The sequence below is a fragment of the Anomaloglossus baeobatrachus genome, chromosome 8, assembly GCF_048569485.1.
Source record: "Anomaloglossus baeobatrachus isolate aAnoBae1 chromosome 8, aAnoBae1.hap1, whole genome shotgun sequence".
In the NCBI taxonomy this organism is placed as follows: Eukaryota; Metazoa; Chordata; class Amphibia; order Anura; family Aromobatidae; genus Anomaloglossus; species Anomaloglossus baeobatrachus.
In genome coordinates this window covers 183,840,780-183,858,594 of record NC_134360.1, presented here as the reverse complement: position 1 = coordinate 183,858,594, position 17,815 = coordinate 183,840,780, and the positions used below count along the sequence as shown (strand labels likewise).

The following is a 17,815-nucleotide window of genomic DNA, read 5'->3' as shown; positions in this document are numbered from 1 at the left end:
CCCCGGCCGAACAGAAATAAGTATAAATATACGTATCTATACCGGCACCCAAGGGGACAAACACCGAGTGACCGGTGCGGCTTACCGACCGCTAAAAAGCGGGGTGTGTGTGCTCCAGATTCCCTGCCTTGGTCTCCCAGAGCTGCAGAGCTGTTCTCTGTGATTCTCCACCGGCAGAATGTCCTAAAGATGGCTGCCGGAGCTCTCAGGGGAGGAGTGAAGCCATGGGCGGCGTTATGAAAAGCGCGGGAATCTGGGGTCCCCACAGTGATCAGTGAGGGGGGAGGGAGCACACAGGATGCCCCGGCCCTCACATCCGACGTCAGGTCGGCTATCCCGCCCCTATCTCTGATGGACAGGCCTGGGGGCGGGAGTTTTTCCACTAGGCCGCGATGAAGCCGGGGACTAAATTTAATACCGCGGCCGACAAGCAGGCGCGGTAGTCCCCGGTCTTCACTATTCAGCAGTCAGATGCGGCGTCTGGAAACCAGGCGCTCCATATACCGTCCCCATAGGGACACAGAGTACCTCGTGGATGCAGGGCCCTGTCCCTGAAGATCGATAAGCTCCTGTCCAGCAGATTCCCTCAGGGGCTGCGGAGGGAGCACGGTCCCAGAACCTGGATGACCGCTTCGGATCCCACTTCTACCAGAGCCCTCAGGGATGGAGAAGGAAACACGGCATGAGGCTCCGGCCGTCGTACCCGCAATGGGTACCTCAACCTTAACAGCACCGCCGACTTAGTGGGGTGAGAAGGGAGCATGCCGGGGGCCCCGTGGGAGCCCTCTTTTCTTCCAACCGATACAATCAGCAGCTGCTGCTGACTAAAATGGAGATGTGTGAGTGGATGTGTGCCTCCTTCCACACAAAGCATAAAACTGAGGAGCCCGTGATGCACGGGGGGGTGTATAGGCAGAGGGGAGGGGTTACACTTTTGAGTGTAATACTTTGTGTGGCCTCCGGAGGCAGAAGCTATACACCCAATTGTCTGGGTCTCCCAATGGAGCGACAAAGAAAACTACTTTTGCATCCATTATGTAATCCTGATACTTCCTAAAAAGTGAAAGAGGTTTGGTGAGGGTGGAAATTGGTATAAATTACAGTAGAGACCTCCGCCGGCTCCCTCTGCAGTGCTCGGACCACCTGATATGACCCTTTTAATAAATGTGGCACATCTTTCTCTGACTGTATAAAACAATGATGGTCGTAAAGAAAATTGCTCATCAGAAAATCACCCAATGCTTAAATCAGACATTTATGTTACATGCAATCTTGGTCAATTTTTTACGACCTGAAGGTTGTAGAACTTACTTAGCCTGTTAGGGTTATGGCTTGTTTACTGTCATCATTAGGAAAGGTCAAGTGATGCAAATTTCACGGCTTTATAACAACTCAGCCTCCTCTAAACTTGTGGCAAAAAACAGTAGCCATGCGTTCTTATAACAGCTGCCTAGCACTCTGAAAATGAAAATGGTGGAGAACCACAAAGCAAAAGACTATAAGAAGATAGCAAAGAGTTTTCAAGTTGCCCTTTCCTCAGTTTGAAATGTAATTAAGAAATGGCCATTACAGGAATAGTCAAGGTAAGGTCTGGAAGACCAAGCTAAATTTCTGTGAGAGCTGCTCGTAAGATTGTAACAGAAGTAAACCAGAACCCCCTGCATGACTGCAAAAGACCTTCCAGAAGATTTAGCAGACTCTGGAGTTGTGGTACATTGTTCTGCTGTTCAGACACATCTGCACAAATATGACCTTTATGGAAGAATCATCAGAAGAAAACCTCTCCTACAATCTCACCATAAAATTCAGCATCAGAAGTATGCAAAAGAACATCTAAACACCCCTAATGCATTCTGGAAACAAGTCCTGTGGACCAACGAGGTTGAAATAGAACTCTGGGGGTGCTACTAGGTGCTAACTATGCAGAGTGCCCAAAGTTTTTCATGGGCCCATTTTCCTTTTTGTTATTTTAAAATGTAAAAGATCAAAATATATATATTTTTTGCCTAAACACAAAGGAAATGCGTCATCTCTAACTTTATGCCTTTTAAAAATCATTTAATCATCAACTTGCTTAACTGACACACACGTCACCTCCCACTGATCCCTATGGTTCTATACACGTACACAGACACACACGTCACCTTCCACTGATCCCTATGGTTCTATACACGTACACAGACACACACGTCACCTCCCACTGATCCCTATGTTTCCATACATGTACACAGACACACACGTCACCTCCCACTGATCCCTATGGTTCTATACACGTACACAGACACACACGTCACCTCCCACTGATCCCTATGGTTCTATACACGTACACAGACACACGTCACCTCTCACTGATCCCTAGGTTTCCATACATGTACACAGTGCAGACACACACGTCACCTCTCACTGATTCCTATGGTTCTATACATGTACACAGACACACACGTCACCTCCCACTGATCCCTATGCTTCCATGGATGTACACAGACACACACGTCACCTCCCACTGATCCCTATGCTTCCATACATGTACACAGTGCAGACACACGTCACCTCCCACTGATCCCTATGTTTCCATACATGTACACAGACACACGTCACCTCTCACTGATCCCTATGCTTCCATACATGTACACAGTGCAGACACACGTCACCTCCCACTGATCCCTATGTTTCCATACATGTACACAGTGCAGACACACGTCACCTCCCACTGATCCCTATGCTTCCATACATGTACACAGTGCAGACACACGTCACCTCCCACTGATCCCTATGTTTCCATACACGTACACAGGGCAGACTTATCACCTCTCCAGTCTCTGCATGTTCCCCACAATATTTCCTCCCTTTTCCTGGGATCATCTTGCAGTAACGCTTCTTCCTCTGCACGTAGTGAGCGCATCTCCCCGGTTCGGGCCCGGTACTCCGGTTGGGCTCCGCACACAGCGGGCTGTGCTCTTCCATTTCTTCCAGTATGAGTGACGCTCACACACTTTCTTCCCTGTACTCTGAGGCTCAGTCAGTACAAGCGTTCCCGCAACAAGTATGGCCGATCAGGAGGTCACACGTCACATTCCCACACATGACATGGCGCTGCATAGTCCAGTGCGTCATGACGTCAGTACGTGAGGACGCAGCAGGCGGTTGATTTGGAAATTGTACCGCGACGACCAGAGGCAAATAGGAGGAATCGGTCCGTCCGGTGTCCGGGCACCGAGGGAGGGAGAAGCCGGGGCCCCGGGACCGGAGGACACACAGGTGACCGTGAGACGGGCTGACTGCACGGCACAGAGGACCCGGGGAGGATGGCCCCTGTGGACGAGCTGCTGAGCCGGGAGGTGAAGGTCGTGCTGCGGAACCAGGAGTGCAGTGATAGGTAATGTGTCCTACCAGCACTACTGCCCCTATCCTCCGGTGTCCGCCACTACTGCCCCTATCCTCCTGCGTGCGCCGGCGTCTCCGCCACTACTGCCCCTATCCTCCTGCGTGCGCCGGCGTCTCCGCCACTACAGCCCCTATCCTCCTGCGTGCGCCGGCGTCTCCGCCACTACTGCCCCTATCCTCCTGCGTGCGCCGGCGTCTCCGCCACTACTGCCCCTATCCTCCTGCGTGCGCCGGCGTCTCCGCCACTACTGCCCCTATCCTCCTGCGTGCGCCGGCGTCTCCGCCACTACAGCCCCTATCCTCCTGCGTGCGCCGGCGTCTCCGCCACTACAGCCCCTATCCTCCTGCGTGCGCCGGCGTCTCCGCCACTACAGCCCCTATCCTCCTGCGTGCGCCGGCGTCTCCGCCACTACTGCCCCTATCCTCCTGCGTGCGCCGGCGTCTCCGCCACTACTGCCCCTATCCTCCTGCGTGCGCCGGCGTCTCCGCCACTACTGCCCCCTATCCTGCGTGCGCCGGCGTCTCCGCCACTGCTGCCCCTATCCTCCTGCGTGCGCCGGCGTCTCCGCCACTACTGCCCCTATCCTCCTGCGTGCGCCGGCGTCTCCGCCACTACTGCCCCTATCCTCCTGCGTGCGCCGGCGTCTCCGCCACTACTGCCCCTATCCTCCTGCGTGCGCCGGCGTCTCCGCCACTACTGCCCCTATCCTCCTGCGTGCGCCGGCGTCTCCGCCACTACTGCCCCTATCCTCCTGCGTGCGCCGGCGTCTCCGCCACTACTGCCCCTATCCTCCGGTGTCCGCCACTACTGCCCCTATCCTCCTGCGTGCGCCGGCGTCTCCGCCACTACTGCCCCTATCCTCCTGCGTGCGCCGGCGTCTCCGCCACTACTGCCCCTATCCTCCTGCGTGCGCCGGCGTCTCCGCCACTACTGCCCCTATCCTCCGGTGTCCGCCACTACTGCCCCTATCCTCCTGCGTGCGCCGGCGTGTCCGCCACTACTGCCCCTATCCTCCTGCGTGCGCCGGCGTGTCCGCCACTACTGCCCCCTATCCTCCTGAGTGCGCCGGCGTCTCCGCCACTACTGCCCCCTATCCTCCTGTGTGCGCCGGCGTCTCCGCCACTACTGCCCCTATCCTCCTGTGTGCGCCGGCGTCTCCGCCACTACTGCCCCTATCCTCCTGTGTGCGCCGGCGTCTCTGCCACTACTGCCCCTATCCTCCTGTGTGCGCCGGCGTCTCCGCCACTACTGCCCCTATCCTGCGTGCGCCGGCGTCTCCGCCACTACTGCCCCTATCCTCCTGCGTGCGCCGGCGTCTCCGCCACTACTGCCCCTATCCTCCTGCGTGCGCCGGCGTCTCCGCCACTACTGCCCCTATCCTCCTGCGTCCGCCACTACTGCCCCTATCCTCCTGCGTGCGCCGGCGTCTCCGCCACTACTGCCCCTATCCTCCTGCGTGCGCCGGCGTCTCCGCCACTACTGCCCCTATCCTCCTGCGTGCGCCGGCGTCTCCGCCACTACTGCCCCTATCCTCCTGCGTGCGCCGGCGTCTCCGCCACTACTGCCCCCTATCCTCCTGCGTGCGCCGGCGTCTCCGCCACTGCTGCCCCTATCCTCCTGCGTCCGCCACTACTGCCCCTATCCTCCTGCGTGCGCCGGCGTCTCCGCCACTACTGCCCCTATCCTCCTGCGTCCGCCACTACTGCCCCTATCCTCCTGCGTGCGCCGGCGTCTCCGCCACTACTGCCCCTATCCTCCTGCGTGCGCCGGCGTCTCCGCCACTACTGCCCCTATCCTCCTGCGTGCGCCGGCGTCTCCGCCACTACTGCCCCTATCCTCCTGCGTCCGCCACTACTGCCCCTATCCTCCTGCGTGCGCCGGCGTCTCTGCCACTGCTGCCCCTATCATCACACTTGTCTGGGTTTGGTGACCACCAGGAGACTGTTACCCGCCTCTCGGCCGTGTCTTCTCCACAGTCTGCTGTAGGAGGTTTGATTCTATGGGACTGTTGTCAGGAGTCATCTTTGCTCCAGAGAAAGGAAATCTTAATATTTCGGCACAAGACCTATCAGACTTCTGTAGTTTCCTAGCCTGTGGGAATAGTTTGGGGCTGAACCTTTTCTGTCCCAAATAAAACCAGAAGACTTCTTGCTGCTCTGCTCTGTCCCATGGAGCCCCCTGTGCAGCCAGGAGTTTTCTTCTCAAGCCCTGGAGAAGACATACAGTCCGGTTTTCATGTCCTCTTTTTCGGGTTACATGCACTTGTTTGGAATCAGTTTTTGCTTCAGCCCCTGAAAATCCTAAAATCTGATTTCTCTGCAAACCCAATGGGAGATTTGGATTCCTGTGAGATTTATTCACCGGGCTGAAAAATTAAGCTCCAAATTCAGCATAAAACTAAACAGTGACGGACTCCTCTCTGCGACGGACTCCTCTCTGCGACGGACTCCTCTCTGCGACGGACTCCTCTCTGCGACGGACTCCTCTCTGCGACGGACTCCTCTCTGCGACGGACTCCTCTCTGCGACGGACTCCTCTCTGCGACGGACTCCTCTCTGCGACGGACTCCTCTCTGCGACGGACTCCTCTCTGCGACGGACTCCTCTCTGCGACGGACTCCTCTCTGCGACGGACTCCTCTCTGCGACGGACTCCTCTCTAATGAAGACGTGTCCTAATCACTAGTTGGAAACCATCGCTAATTGGCTGCAGCAGTCGTGACAACCATAGACACCCTGTGATCAGAGGATTGTGCCAATCTGGGTGACAAACCTTCGGATTATTCAGCACACTGTTAACTCCTCCTAATATGAAAGGGGTAAAGTCAGCTCCAACAAAAATAAATATTCTGAGTTAAATGTTTGCACGGCAGGTCAATTTCCACGCTGAAAAAATACCTGCCACGTGTGAACAGGGGTGTAAAATCCTGTCCCTATACTGAAATCCTCTGGCCGTTTTATCTGAGACCATCCACAGACAATCTAATCTGAGTGGTCAGTATGTAAGCTTTCACTCTTTTAACCCTACAATAGCTGTGGGAGTTGAAATTCTTCATTTTAAAGGGAACCTGTCACCAGATTTGGGGCCTACAAGCAGCAGCCACCACCGGGCTCTTATATACAGCATTCTAACTTGTATATAGCGCCAAGGCCGCTGTGTAGAACGAAAAAAAATGACTTTATAATACTTAAACGGTGGGTATAGACGGGTGGCTCAGTTCTCCGGGTGCAGCGCCTCCTGTTTCGGCCATCTTCGTCCTCCTTCTTCTGAAGCCTGGGTCATTAGCATATCGGTTCTGATGCTCTCGCATCAAAAGCACTACGCAAATGGAAAAGAGCCCTTTGGGACATTTTTCAAGTTACAGATTTTCTACTTCTTTTCTTCACCTGTTATTAGGTAAATGACATTACTGAGTTTCTATGCTGCTGTCTTTGTCTCTTTTTGATGTCATGATTTCCATAAAGCAGCTTGGTTTTTAGAATACTGCGTAATTATGTAATACGGATAGCTGCATTTGTATTTTGCCTCTGTCCTTTCCTTCTCCTGTATGGTGCGTATTCTAATCACTAGTATGTGTTGCAGGAGGCAGATTGTCCGGATATGCATTGAGCAGCGCACAGCGTCAGCACCTGTCCATAAGAAGGTAAGTTGCATCATCTCATATTCGTTATATATGTATTAAAGTACAAATGACATGTGGAGCAGTATCTTTTGATGTTTTTGTAGATGAAAGTAGGGACCCTAATCCATTACAAGACACCACGGACCTTTTGAAAAATCTTTCTACAATAGTGCCATCCAAGTCACCATGGATGTGGAATCCCTTTATTCTAAAATTCCACATGAAGAGAAAGATTAACCAAATGTTCCTTGAAGTTAATGGGATCCTTCTGGGCCTGTACTCACTAGTGATGAGAGGGCGTGATCGCCTCTGCTCGTTACTCGATCATCAGAGTTTAAACATTCTTGAGTTTCCCACTGACTTCCATTATCCTCTGTACTCATTACACCCAAAGAACCCTGATGCTTGATCCTGTAATATCAGTGGCGAGCAAGCCGCTCATTACTAATCCTTACACATGACTACGAGCTATATCTACAATGCACCAGAACGGATATGGGTAGCAAAATGGCACCCCAGAATGCCAACCTTTTCATAGTTGCACAACTGGACTATAATATCCCCAGGATGATCATATGTTCCTTTTACAATGTGGTGTACTTAATTCTCTGCACTATATCTCGTATTGCAGGGGGAGGGGGTCTCTGTTGGAGAAATAGGACAGAAACTAAGCAAGGATGAGGTCTCTTTGCTACACAATTACAGCCAAAAATTACATGTGGCCAAATATTTCCGTGGTCCAGGACACCATATAAACAATGAATGTTGTCATATTAAAAGGCAACTTCAGATCACAAAAATACCAAAGGGTCTGGGAATATACATTTGACAGGCTTTGATAGCCTTAGGCGGGCTTTGCACACTACGACATCGCAGGTGCGATGTCGGTGGGGTCAAATTGAAAATTACGTACTTCCGGCATCGCAGGCGACATCATAGTGTGTAAAGGTTCGATGATACGATTAACGAGCGCAAAAGCGTTGTAATCGTATCATCGGTGCAGCGTCGGCGTAATCCATAATTACGCTGACGCGACGGTCCGATGTTGTTCCTCGCTCCTGCGGCAGCACACATCGCTGTGTGTGAAGTCGCAGGAGCGAGGAACATCTCCTACCGGCGTCACCGCGGCTTCCGTAGGATATGCGGAAGGAAGGAGGTGGGCGGGATGTTTACATCCCGCTCATCTCTGCCCCTCCGCTTCTATTGGCCGCCTGCCGTGTGACGCCGCACGACCCGCCCCCTTAATAAGGAGGCGGGTCGCCGGCCGGAGCGACGTCCCAGGACAGGTGAGTCCATGTGAAGCTGCCGTAGCGAACATTATCACAAGGATATCGCAGCTGCGACGGGGGCGGGGACTATCGCGCTCGGCATCACAGCATCGGCTTGCGATGTCGCAGCGTGCAAAGTACCCCTTAGTCCTGTGTGGAGGCTTTCTTGACATGTTGCTTTTTTACTGCAGCCAAAACCTGATCACTTAGCAGTGAAAAAAATCTACAGCCAAATCGAAGGTTTTCTGCTGCTTTTCTTGCTGCTTGTTAAAGATCCCAAATTCCACCTTGCAAGCAAAGGACATTGTGTGCTTAACACATTGGTAGGGCATTGTCTACTTAATGGGAATCTGTCACCAGGTTTTTGTCGTCTAATCTGAGAGCAGCATTATGTAAGGGCCGAGATCCTGACTCCAGCAATGTCACTTACTGGGTTGATAAATGTAAAGTAATACACCTAGGACGAAGTAATCCTATACCTGCGTATACATTAAATGGAAGTAAACTCGGGACTACAGAACAGGAGAAGGACTTGGGTATTCTTATTACAAACAACCTGAGCAGCAGCACTCAATGTCAAGCAGCAGCTGCTAAAGCAAACAAGATTTTAGGTGTGTATAAAAAGAGAGATTAGATCCCGTGATCCCAACGTATTGTTACCCCTCTATAAATCACTTGTAAGGCCACATCTGGAATATGGGATCCAGTTTTGGGCTCCACATTTTAAAAAGGACATTCAGAAGTTAGTTCAAAGGCGGCTAACTAGACCAGGGGTCCCCAACTCCAGTTCTCAAGGCCCACCAGCAGTGCATGTTTTCAGGGTTTCCTTAGTATTGCACAGGTGATCATTCCAACACCGGTGCAGTGCTAAGGAAATCCTAAAAACATGCACTGTTGGTGGGCCTTGGGGACTGGAGTTGGTGAACTCTGAACTAGACTACTACAAGGAATGGAAGGCCTCCCATATGACAGGTTGAAAAAGTTAGATATGTTTAGCTTAGAAAAAAGACGTCTCAGAGGAGATTTCATTTATATGTATAAATACATGTGTGGTCAATATAAAAGGACTGGCACATGACTTATTTCTTCCAAAGACAATACTAAGGACCAGGGGGCACTCACTGCGAGTGGAAAAACCAAGATTCCAGCAGCTAAATATTAAAGGGTTTTTTACAGTTAGAGCAGTCAGACTGTGGAATGCCCTACCACAAGAGGTAGTAATGACAGATACTATAACAGCTTCTAAAAAAAGGGCTGGAAGATTTCCTCACTACACACAATATTGTTGGTTATAAATGACTTGGTGACCAAATGTAGAACTGGTGGAGGAAGGTTGAACTAGATGGACCGAGGGCTTTTTTCAACCTAAGTAACTATGCTTAGTGTGGTTTTGATAAAATCACAGTTTAATCAGCAGTAGATTATCATTAGAGGACTACTTGGCGTGCTGCAGGTAGTCCAGCATATTCATGAGCTGTGTATAACTGCTAGATCTGCAGCAGAGAAAACATTGATTTTGTCAAAATGACAGCAAACAGCCCAGTAAGTGACACATAACTGGAATCAGGGTCTCTGTCTCTACATTATGCTGCACTCAGATATGGGGGAGCAAAAACCTGAGGTGAGATTCGGTTTAACACATTGGTGGGGCATTGTGTACTGTAACATATCACTAATTTTAATTAAAGCACCACTAATACCGTATTTTTCGGACTATAAGACGCACCGGACTATAAGACGCACCCTGGTTTTAGAGGAGGAAAATAGGAAAATAAAATTTTAAGCAAAAAATGTGGTCATGACACACTGTTATGGGGCAAGGATCTGCTGCCTACACTGTTATGGGGGTAATGTCCCCAAATTCTCTACTAAGGTGCCGCATCCTGGTAATGATCCGCCCATCATCCCGCCCACCTGTCAGTGCCTGCTTCAGCGCTGAGGGATGATGGGCGGGGGATGGGCGTGCATATTAAATGAGCGGGTCCACGTGGTCACGGCAGGCTGCTACAGTCTGAATCTGGCAGTCCCCGTTGACCCGCTGCCAGATTCAGACCATAAGACGCACCCCCCCACTTTCCCCCCACTTTTTGGGGGGGAAAAGTGCGTGTTATGGTCCGAAAAATACGGTGTGTGTGTATATGTGTGTATGTATATATGTATATATGTGTGTATGTATGTGTGTGTATATATATATATATATATAATTAAATATAAATATCCCCAGTCGTTGCCATCATGTGACTGACTTCTGATTGCCCTGAAAACTTATGTTGCAAGCTCACAATGTACTGTATTTTTCGGATTATAAGACTCACTTTTCCTCCCAAAAATTTGGGAGGAAAATGAGGGGTGCGTCTTAGAATGTTGCTTACTGGGGATGGTGGAGAGGGGTCGCAGGAGCAATGCTGCCTGTGCTGGGGCTGCGGGATGAGAAAGCTGTGCTGGGGCTGCGGGATGAGGGAGCTGTGCTGGGGCTGCGGGATGAGGGAGCTGTGCTGTGCTGGGGCTGCGGGATGAGGGAGCTGTGCTGTGCTGGGGCTGCGGGATGAGGGAGCTGTGCTGTGCTGGGGCTGCGGGATGAGGGAGCTGTGCTGTGCTGGGGCTGCGGGATGAGGGAGCTGTGCTGTGCTGGGGCTGCGGGATGAGGGAGCTGTGCTGTGCTGGGGCTGCGGGATGAGGGAGCTGTGCTGTGCTGGGGCTGCGGGATGAGGGAGCTGTGCTGTGCTGGGGCTGCGGGATGAGGGAGCTGTGCTGTGCTGGGGCTGCGGGATGAGGGAGCTGTGCTGTGCTGTGCTGGGGCTGCGGGATGAGGGAGCTGTGCTGTGCTGGGGCTGCGGGATGAGGGAGCTGAGCTGTGCTGTGCTGGGGCTGCGGGATGAGGGAGCTGAGCTGTGCTGTGCTGTGGCTGCGGGATGAGGGAGCTGAGCTGTGCTGTGCTGGGGCTGCGGGATGAGGGAGCTGTGCTGTGCTGGGGCTGCGGGATGAGGGAGCTGTGCTGTGCTGGGGCTGCGGGATGAGGGAGCTGTGCTGTGCTGGGGCTGCGGGATGAGGGAGCTGTGCTGGGGCTGCGGGATGAGGGAGCTGTGCTGTGCTGGGGCTGCGGGATGAGGGAGCTGTGCTGTGCTGGGGCTGCGGGATGAGGGAGCTGTGCTGTGCTGGGGCTGCGGGATGAGGGAGCTGTGCTGTGCTGTGCTGTGCTGGGGCTGCGGGATGAGGGAGCTGTGCTGTGCTGTGCTGGGGCTGCGGGATGAGGGAGCTGTGCTGTGCTGGGGCTGCAGTCGCCATCCTGAAAATGACGGCGGCTTGTGCGCAGACGGAGCTGTTGGCTCAAGATCTCAACTGCGCACATGCCACCTCTGTGCGCCATGTTCCTTAAGTCCGTTGCTGAGAGTTCAGTAGGCCAGAGGCGGTGCGTGCGCAGATGAGATCTTGAGCTGAGAGCTCTATATGCGCACGTGTTGTCTCTGGGCGTCAATTTTTGAAGTCCGCACCACTGTCATTTTAAGGATGGCGACCGCAGCCCCAACACTGTGCAGCTCCTTCATCCCACAGCCCTAGCGCTTTTTCTAAATTTGGGGTGCGACCTTATAAATCGAAAGATACGGTATTTGTTATACCAGTCTTGATAACAATACCTAAGCAGTCTGGAATGCTTACTTTGTAACGTCACTTATTTTATTTTTCTTATACATCACAAGGTCTCCTAAATAAGATTATTTTAGCTCTTCCACTGAGAGCAATCAATCTTTTTTTTTTTTGTGTTTTTAATATACGGTGGGCAGCGATATGAAAGATAGAAATCTCCTTTTCTTCGGCGCTCCATTGGGAGACCCAGACGATTGGGTGTATAGCACTGCCTCCGGAGGCCACACAAAGCATTACACTAAAAAGTGTAAGGCCCCTCCCCTTCTGGCTATACACCCCCAGTGGGATCACTGGCTCACCAGTTTTCTGCTTTGTGCGAAGGAGGTCAGACATCCACGCATAGCTCCACTGTTTAGTCAGCAGCAGCTGCTGACTATGTCGGATGGAAGAAAAGAGGGCCCATACTAGGGCCCCCAGCATGCTCCCTTCTCACCCCACTTTATGTCGGCGGTGTTTGTTAAGGTTGAGGTACCCATTGCGGGTACGGAGGCTGGAGCCCACATGCTGTTTTCCTTCCCCATCCCCCTGAGGGGCTCTGAGGAAGTGGGATCTTACCGGCCCCCAAGCCCTGAGGCCGGGCTCCATCCACAGACCCATGGAACCTGCTGTATACGGAGCTGGGTACCGTTCAGGGACAAGGCCCTGCGACCTTAAGGTACTCTGTGTCCCCGTATGTACAGGCCGCGCACACTCCAGACTTGCTGGGTGTGCTAGTGCGCCGGGGACAGTAGCGCTGCGCGCTGGGGTTACAGTCACTACAGTTTGTCTGAGTGACTTTATGTGTTGGGGACTGCCGCGCCGGCCGCCCCTGGAGCGGCGGCGCGGCTGCGACTTGTAGTGCGCCGGGGACTTAGCGCCGACCGTGCTTTTACGACGGCGGCGCTTATAAATTTAGTCCCCGGCTTTTGCGGCCTAGCTCCGCTTCGTTCCCGCCCCCACCCTGTCAATCAGGGCAAGGGAGAGACGCTGTACGTTTATTCAGTGCCGAGGGCTGGAGCCTTATTTACATGCTCCAGCCCTCTCACTGAGCACAGGGGGACGCAGGTTTCCCGCTCTTTGTCTGCACACGCCCAGGGCCCGCCCCTCTCCACAGGACGCCGGCAGCCATTCCTACATGCAGTCTGGCTGGAGAACGGACACAGGCTCTGGGAGATCCAGACAAGGGATTTCTGGCGACCACACACCCGCGTTTAGCGGGCGGTAAGCAGCACTTAAGTGCTGGCCCCACTAGTGCCACAGTGTGATATTTGTGTACTTTTTTCTCTGTACCATATATATATATATTTTGCACTGTAAGGTCGCTTCTTGGCTGTATACCCCTATTGCTCTGAGGAGACGACAACATGTCATCTGCAAAACGCAAGGGTGCCAAGACACAGGCTGTGAACGCTGCTTGTGCCGCTTGTGGGGCTAATCTACCGGCAGGTTACAATGACCCCCATTGTGTGCAATGTTCGGTCCCTGTGCCACTTCGTCAGCCGGAGCCTATGGTGGTTGTGGCCCAGGCAGAGTCGCCGGTGAACCCTGTCCCGGTGACGGGGACAGAGTTTGCGGTTTTTGCTGACAGGATGTCTGTCACTATGACAAAAATCCTAGAGACCTTGCAGGCCAGGCCAGTTACTCAGTCCATGGACACTGCTGCGGCAATGTTCCCCGGTCCCCCTCAGTTGGAGTTAATCCGTGCTTCAAGGGGGTCCCAGGCATCTCAGCCTGACGGCTCTGATTCAGATGACAGTCCCAGGCAGCCTAAGCGTGCTCGCTGGGAGAGACCCTCCACGTCATCACGCGGATCAGGGTCTCAACGAGAAGAGTCTCTACATGATGAGACAGAGGAGGGGGATCAGGAGTCTAATCCTGAAACCGCTCTCAATCTGGATACTCCTGATGGTGACGCCATGGTAAATGACCTTATAGGGGCCATCAATAGTCTATTGGAAATTTCTCCCCCTGCCCCTTCTGCAGAGGAGGCAGCTGCACAGCAGGAGAAGTTCCATTTCAGGTATCCCAAGCCTAAACTGAGTACTTTTCTGGACCACGCTGACTTCAGAGAATCAGTCCAGAAACACCATGCCTACCCAGATAAGCGTTTCTCCAAACGTCTTAAGGATACACGTTATCCCTTTCCCCCTGACGTGGTCAAACGCTGGACCCAGTGTCCAAAGGTGGATTCCCCAATCTCCAGGCTTGCAGCTAGATCCATAGTTGCAGTGGAAGATGGGGCTTCACTTAAAGATGCCAATGACAGACAGATGGACCTTTGGTTAAAGTCTGTCTATGAAGCTATCGGCGCGTCGTTTGCTCCAGCATTCGCGGCCGTGTGGGCACTCCAAGCTATTTCAGCTGGCCTGGCACAGGTGGACTCTATCATATGTCCAGCAGTGCCGCGAGTAGCGTCCCTAACCTCGCAAATGTCTGCGTTTGCGACTTACGCTATCAACGCTGTCCTGGACTCTACAAGCCGTACCTCAATTGCGTCTGCCAACTCTGTTGTCTTGCGCAGAGCCTTGTGGTTAAAGGAATGGAAAGCGGATTCTGCTTCCAAAAAATGTTTAACCAGCTTGCCGCTATCTGTAGATAGACTGTTTGGTGAACAATTGGCTGAAATCATTAAGCAATCCAAGGGTAAGGACTCCTCCTTACCCCAGCCCAGATCAAGCAAACCTCAACAGAGGAAGTGGCAGTCGAGGTTTCGGTCCTTTCGAGGCTCCAGCAAGACCCAATTCTCCTCGTCCAAAGGGACTCAGAAGGAGCAAAGGAGCTCAGATTCCTGGCGGGCTCTGTCACGCCCCAAGAAAGCAACCGGAGGAACCGCTTCCAAGGCGGCTGCCTCATGACTTTCGGCCTCAGCCCTCTGCATCCTCGGTCGGTGGCAGGCTCTCCCGCTTTTGCGACATTTGGCTGCCACAGGTCGAAGACCGGTGGGTAGCAGACATTTTGTCCCACGGGTACAGGATAGAATTCAGTTCTCGTCCTCCGCCTCGGTTCTTCAGAACCTCCCCACATCCCGACCGAGCAGATGCCCTTCTGCAGGCGGTGTGCTCACTAAAAGCAGAAGGAGTGGTGATCCCTGTTCCTCTGCAGGAACAAGGGCAAGGTTTTTACTCCAATCTCTTCGTGGTTCCAAAAAAGGACGGCTCGTTCCGTCCTGTTCTGGACCTAAAGCTGCTCAACAAGCATGTGAACGCCAGGCGGTTCCGGATGGAATCCCTCCGCTCTGTCATTGCCTCAATGTCTCAAGGAGATTTCCTTGCATCGATAGACATCAAAGATGCTTATCTCCACGTGCCGATCGCTACAGAGCACCAACGTTTTCTACGTTTCGTGATAGGAGACGACCATCTCCAGTTCGTAGCTCTGCCATTTGGTCTGGCGACAGCCCCACGGGTTTTCACCAAGGTCATGGCGGCAGTGGTAGCAGTCTTGCATTCTCAGGGACATTCGGTGATCCCTTACTTAGACGATCTACTTGTCAAAGCACCCTCTCAAGAGGCATGCCAACACAGCCTGAATGTTGCGCTGGAGACTCTCCAGACTTTCGGGTGGATCATCAACTTTTCAAAGTCAAACCTGGCACCGACTCAATCACTAACGTATCTTGGCATGGAGTTTCATACTCTCTCAGCGATAGTGAAGCTTCCGCTGGACAAGCAGCGGTCTCTACGGACAGGGGTGCAGTCTCTCCTTCAGGGTCAGTCGTACCCCTTAAGGCGCCTCATGCACTTCCTAGGGAAGATGGTGGCAGCAATGGAGGCAGTCCCGTTCGCGCAGTTTCATCTGCGTCCACTTCAATGGGACATTCTCCGCCAGTGGGACGGGAAGACAACTTCCCTAGACAGGAAAGTCTCCCTTTCTCAGACGGCCAAGGATTCTCTGCTATGGTGGCTCCTTCCCACCTCATTAACGCAGGGAAGATCATTCCTGCCCCCATCCTGGGCAGTGGTCACGACAGACGCGAGTCTGTCAGGGTGGGGAGCAGTTTTTCTCCACCACAGGGCTCAAGGGACGTGGACTCAGCAGGAGTCCACCCTTCAGATCAATGTTCTGGAAATCAGGGCAGTGTATCTTGCCCTATTAGCCTTCCAGCAGTGGCTGGAAGGAAAGCAGATCCGAATTCAGTCGGACAACTCCACAGCGGTGGCATACATCAACCACCAAGGAGGGACACGCAGTCGGCAAGCCTTCCAGGAAGTCAGGAGAATTCTCATGTGGGTAGAGGAAAGAGCTTCTACCATATCAGCAGTTCACATCCCGGGCGTAGAAAACTGGGAAGCAGACTTCCTCAGTCGCCAGGGCATGGACGCAGGGGAATGGTCCCTTCACCCGGACGTGTTTCAGGAAATCTGCCGCCGCTGGGGGGTGCCGGACGTCGACCTAATGGCGTCTCGGCACAACAACAAGGTCCCGACCTTCATAGCGCAGTCTCGCGATCAAAGAGCTCTGGCGGCAGACGCCTTAGTGCAAGATTGGTCGCAGTTCCGGCTCCCTTATGTGTTTCCACCTCTGGCGCTCTTGCCCAGAGTGTTACGCAAGATCAGATCCGATTGCGGCCGCGTCATACTCGTCGCCCCAGACTGGCCGAGGAGGTCGTGGTACCCGGATCTGTGGCATCTCACGGTCGGCCAACCGTGGGCACTACCAGACCGTCCAGACTTACTGTCCCAAGGGCCGTTTTTCCATCGGAATTCTGCGGCCCTGAACCTGACTGTGTGGCCATTGAGTCCTGGATCCTAGCGTCTGCAGGATTATCCCAAGGGGTCGTTGCCACCATGAGACAGGCTAGGAAGTCCACTTCTGCTAAGATCTACCACAGAACGTGGAAGATTTTCTTACTCCTTGTGCAGAGCACCAGGATATCTCCCTGGCCATTCGCGTTACCTGTCTTTCTTTCCTTCCTGCAATCTGGGTTGGAAAAGGGCTTGTCGCTCGGCTCCCTTAAAGGGCAAGTCTCGGCACTATCCGTGTTTTTTCAGAAGCGTCTAGCACGACTTTCTCAGGTGCGCACGTTCCTGCAGGGGGTTTGTCATATCGTACCTCCGTACAGGCGGCCGTTAGATCCGTGGGATCTAAACAAGGTCCTTGTTACTCTCCAGAAGCCGCCCTTCGAGCCTCTGAGGGATGTGTCACTTTCTCGACTCTCACAGAAAGTGGCCTTTCTGGTAGCGGTCACGTCTCTTCGGAGAGTGTCTGAACTAGCAGCGCTGTCATCCAAAGCTCCTTTCCTGGTGTTCCACCAGGACAAGGTTGTGCTGCGCCCCATTCAGGAGTTTCTCCCTAAGGTGGTATCCTCTTTTCATCTTAATCAGGATATCTCCTTGCCTTCCTTTTATCCGCATGCAGTTCATCGGTTTGAAAAGGATTTACATTTGTTGGATCTGGTGAGAGCACTCAGAATCTACATTTCCCGCACGGCGCCCCTGCGCCGCTCGGATGCACTCTTTGTCCTTGTCGCTGGTAAGCGTAAAGGGTCGCAGGCTTCCAAAGCCACCCTGGCTCGATGGATCAAAGAACCAATTCTTGAAGCCTACCGTTCTGCTGGGCTTCCGGTTCCATCAGGGCTGAAGGCCTATTCTACCAGAGCCGTGGGTGCGTCCTGGGCATTACGTCACCAGGCTACGGCTCAACAGGTGTGCCAGGCAGCTACCTGGTCGAGTCTGCACACTTTCACCAAACATTATCAGGTGCATACCTATGCTTCGGCGGACGCCAGCCTAGGTAGAAGAGTCCTGCAGGCGGCAGTTGCCTCCCCGTAGGGGAGGGCTGTCTTTGCAGCTCTAACATGAGGTATTTCTTTACCCACCCAGGGACAGCTTTTGGACGTCCCAATCGTCTGGGTCTCCCAATGGAGCGCCGAAGAAGAAGGGAATTTTGTTACTTACCGTAAATTCCTTTTCTTCTA

General features: G+C 53.1%; 2 protein-coding genes across 3 annotated transcripts in view; one reads left to right on the top strand and one right to left on the bottom strand.

Moving 5' to 3' along the window:
- Positions 1–3,029, bottom strand: part of TRMT13 (tRNA methyltransferase 13) — a 55,032-nt gene extending 52,003 nt beyond the window's left edge. Inside the window, exon 1 of the mRNA XM_075322127.1 lies at positions 2,809–3,029. Within this exon, the coding sequence (XP_075178242.1) occupies positions 2,809–2,964 (156 nt within the window). The 5' untranslated portion in view covers positions 2,965–3,029. The remainder of the gene's footprint in view (positions 1–2,808) is intronic.
- Positions 3,030–3,135: 106 nt separating this feature from the next.
- The window catches only part of SASS6 (SAS-6 centriolar assembly protein), a 204,456-nt gene continuing 189,776 nt past the window's right edge, over positions 3,136–17,815 (top strand). For both annotated transcript variants that reach the window (XM_075321013.1, XM_075321012.1), the window contains exons 1-2: positions 3,136–3,376; positions 6,967–7,027. In XM_075321013.1, the coding sequence (XP_075177128.1) occupies positions 3,306–3,376; positions 6,967–7,027 (132 nt within the window). In that variant the 5' untranslated portion in view covers positions 3,136–3,305. The remainder of the gene's footprint in view (positions 3,377–6,966; positions 7,028–17,815) is intronic.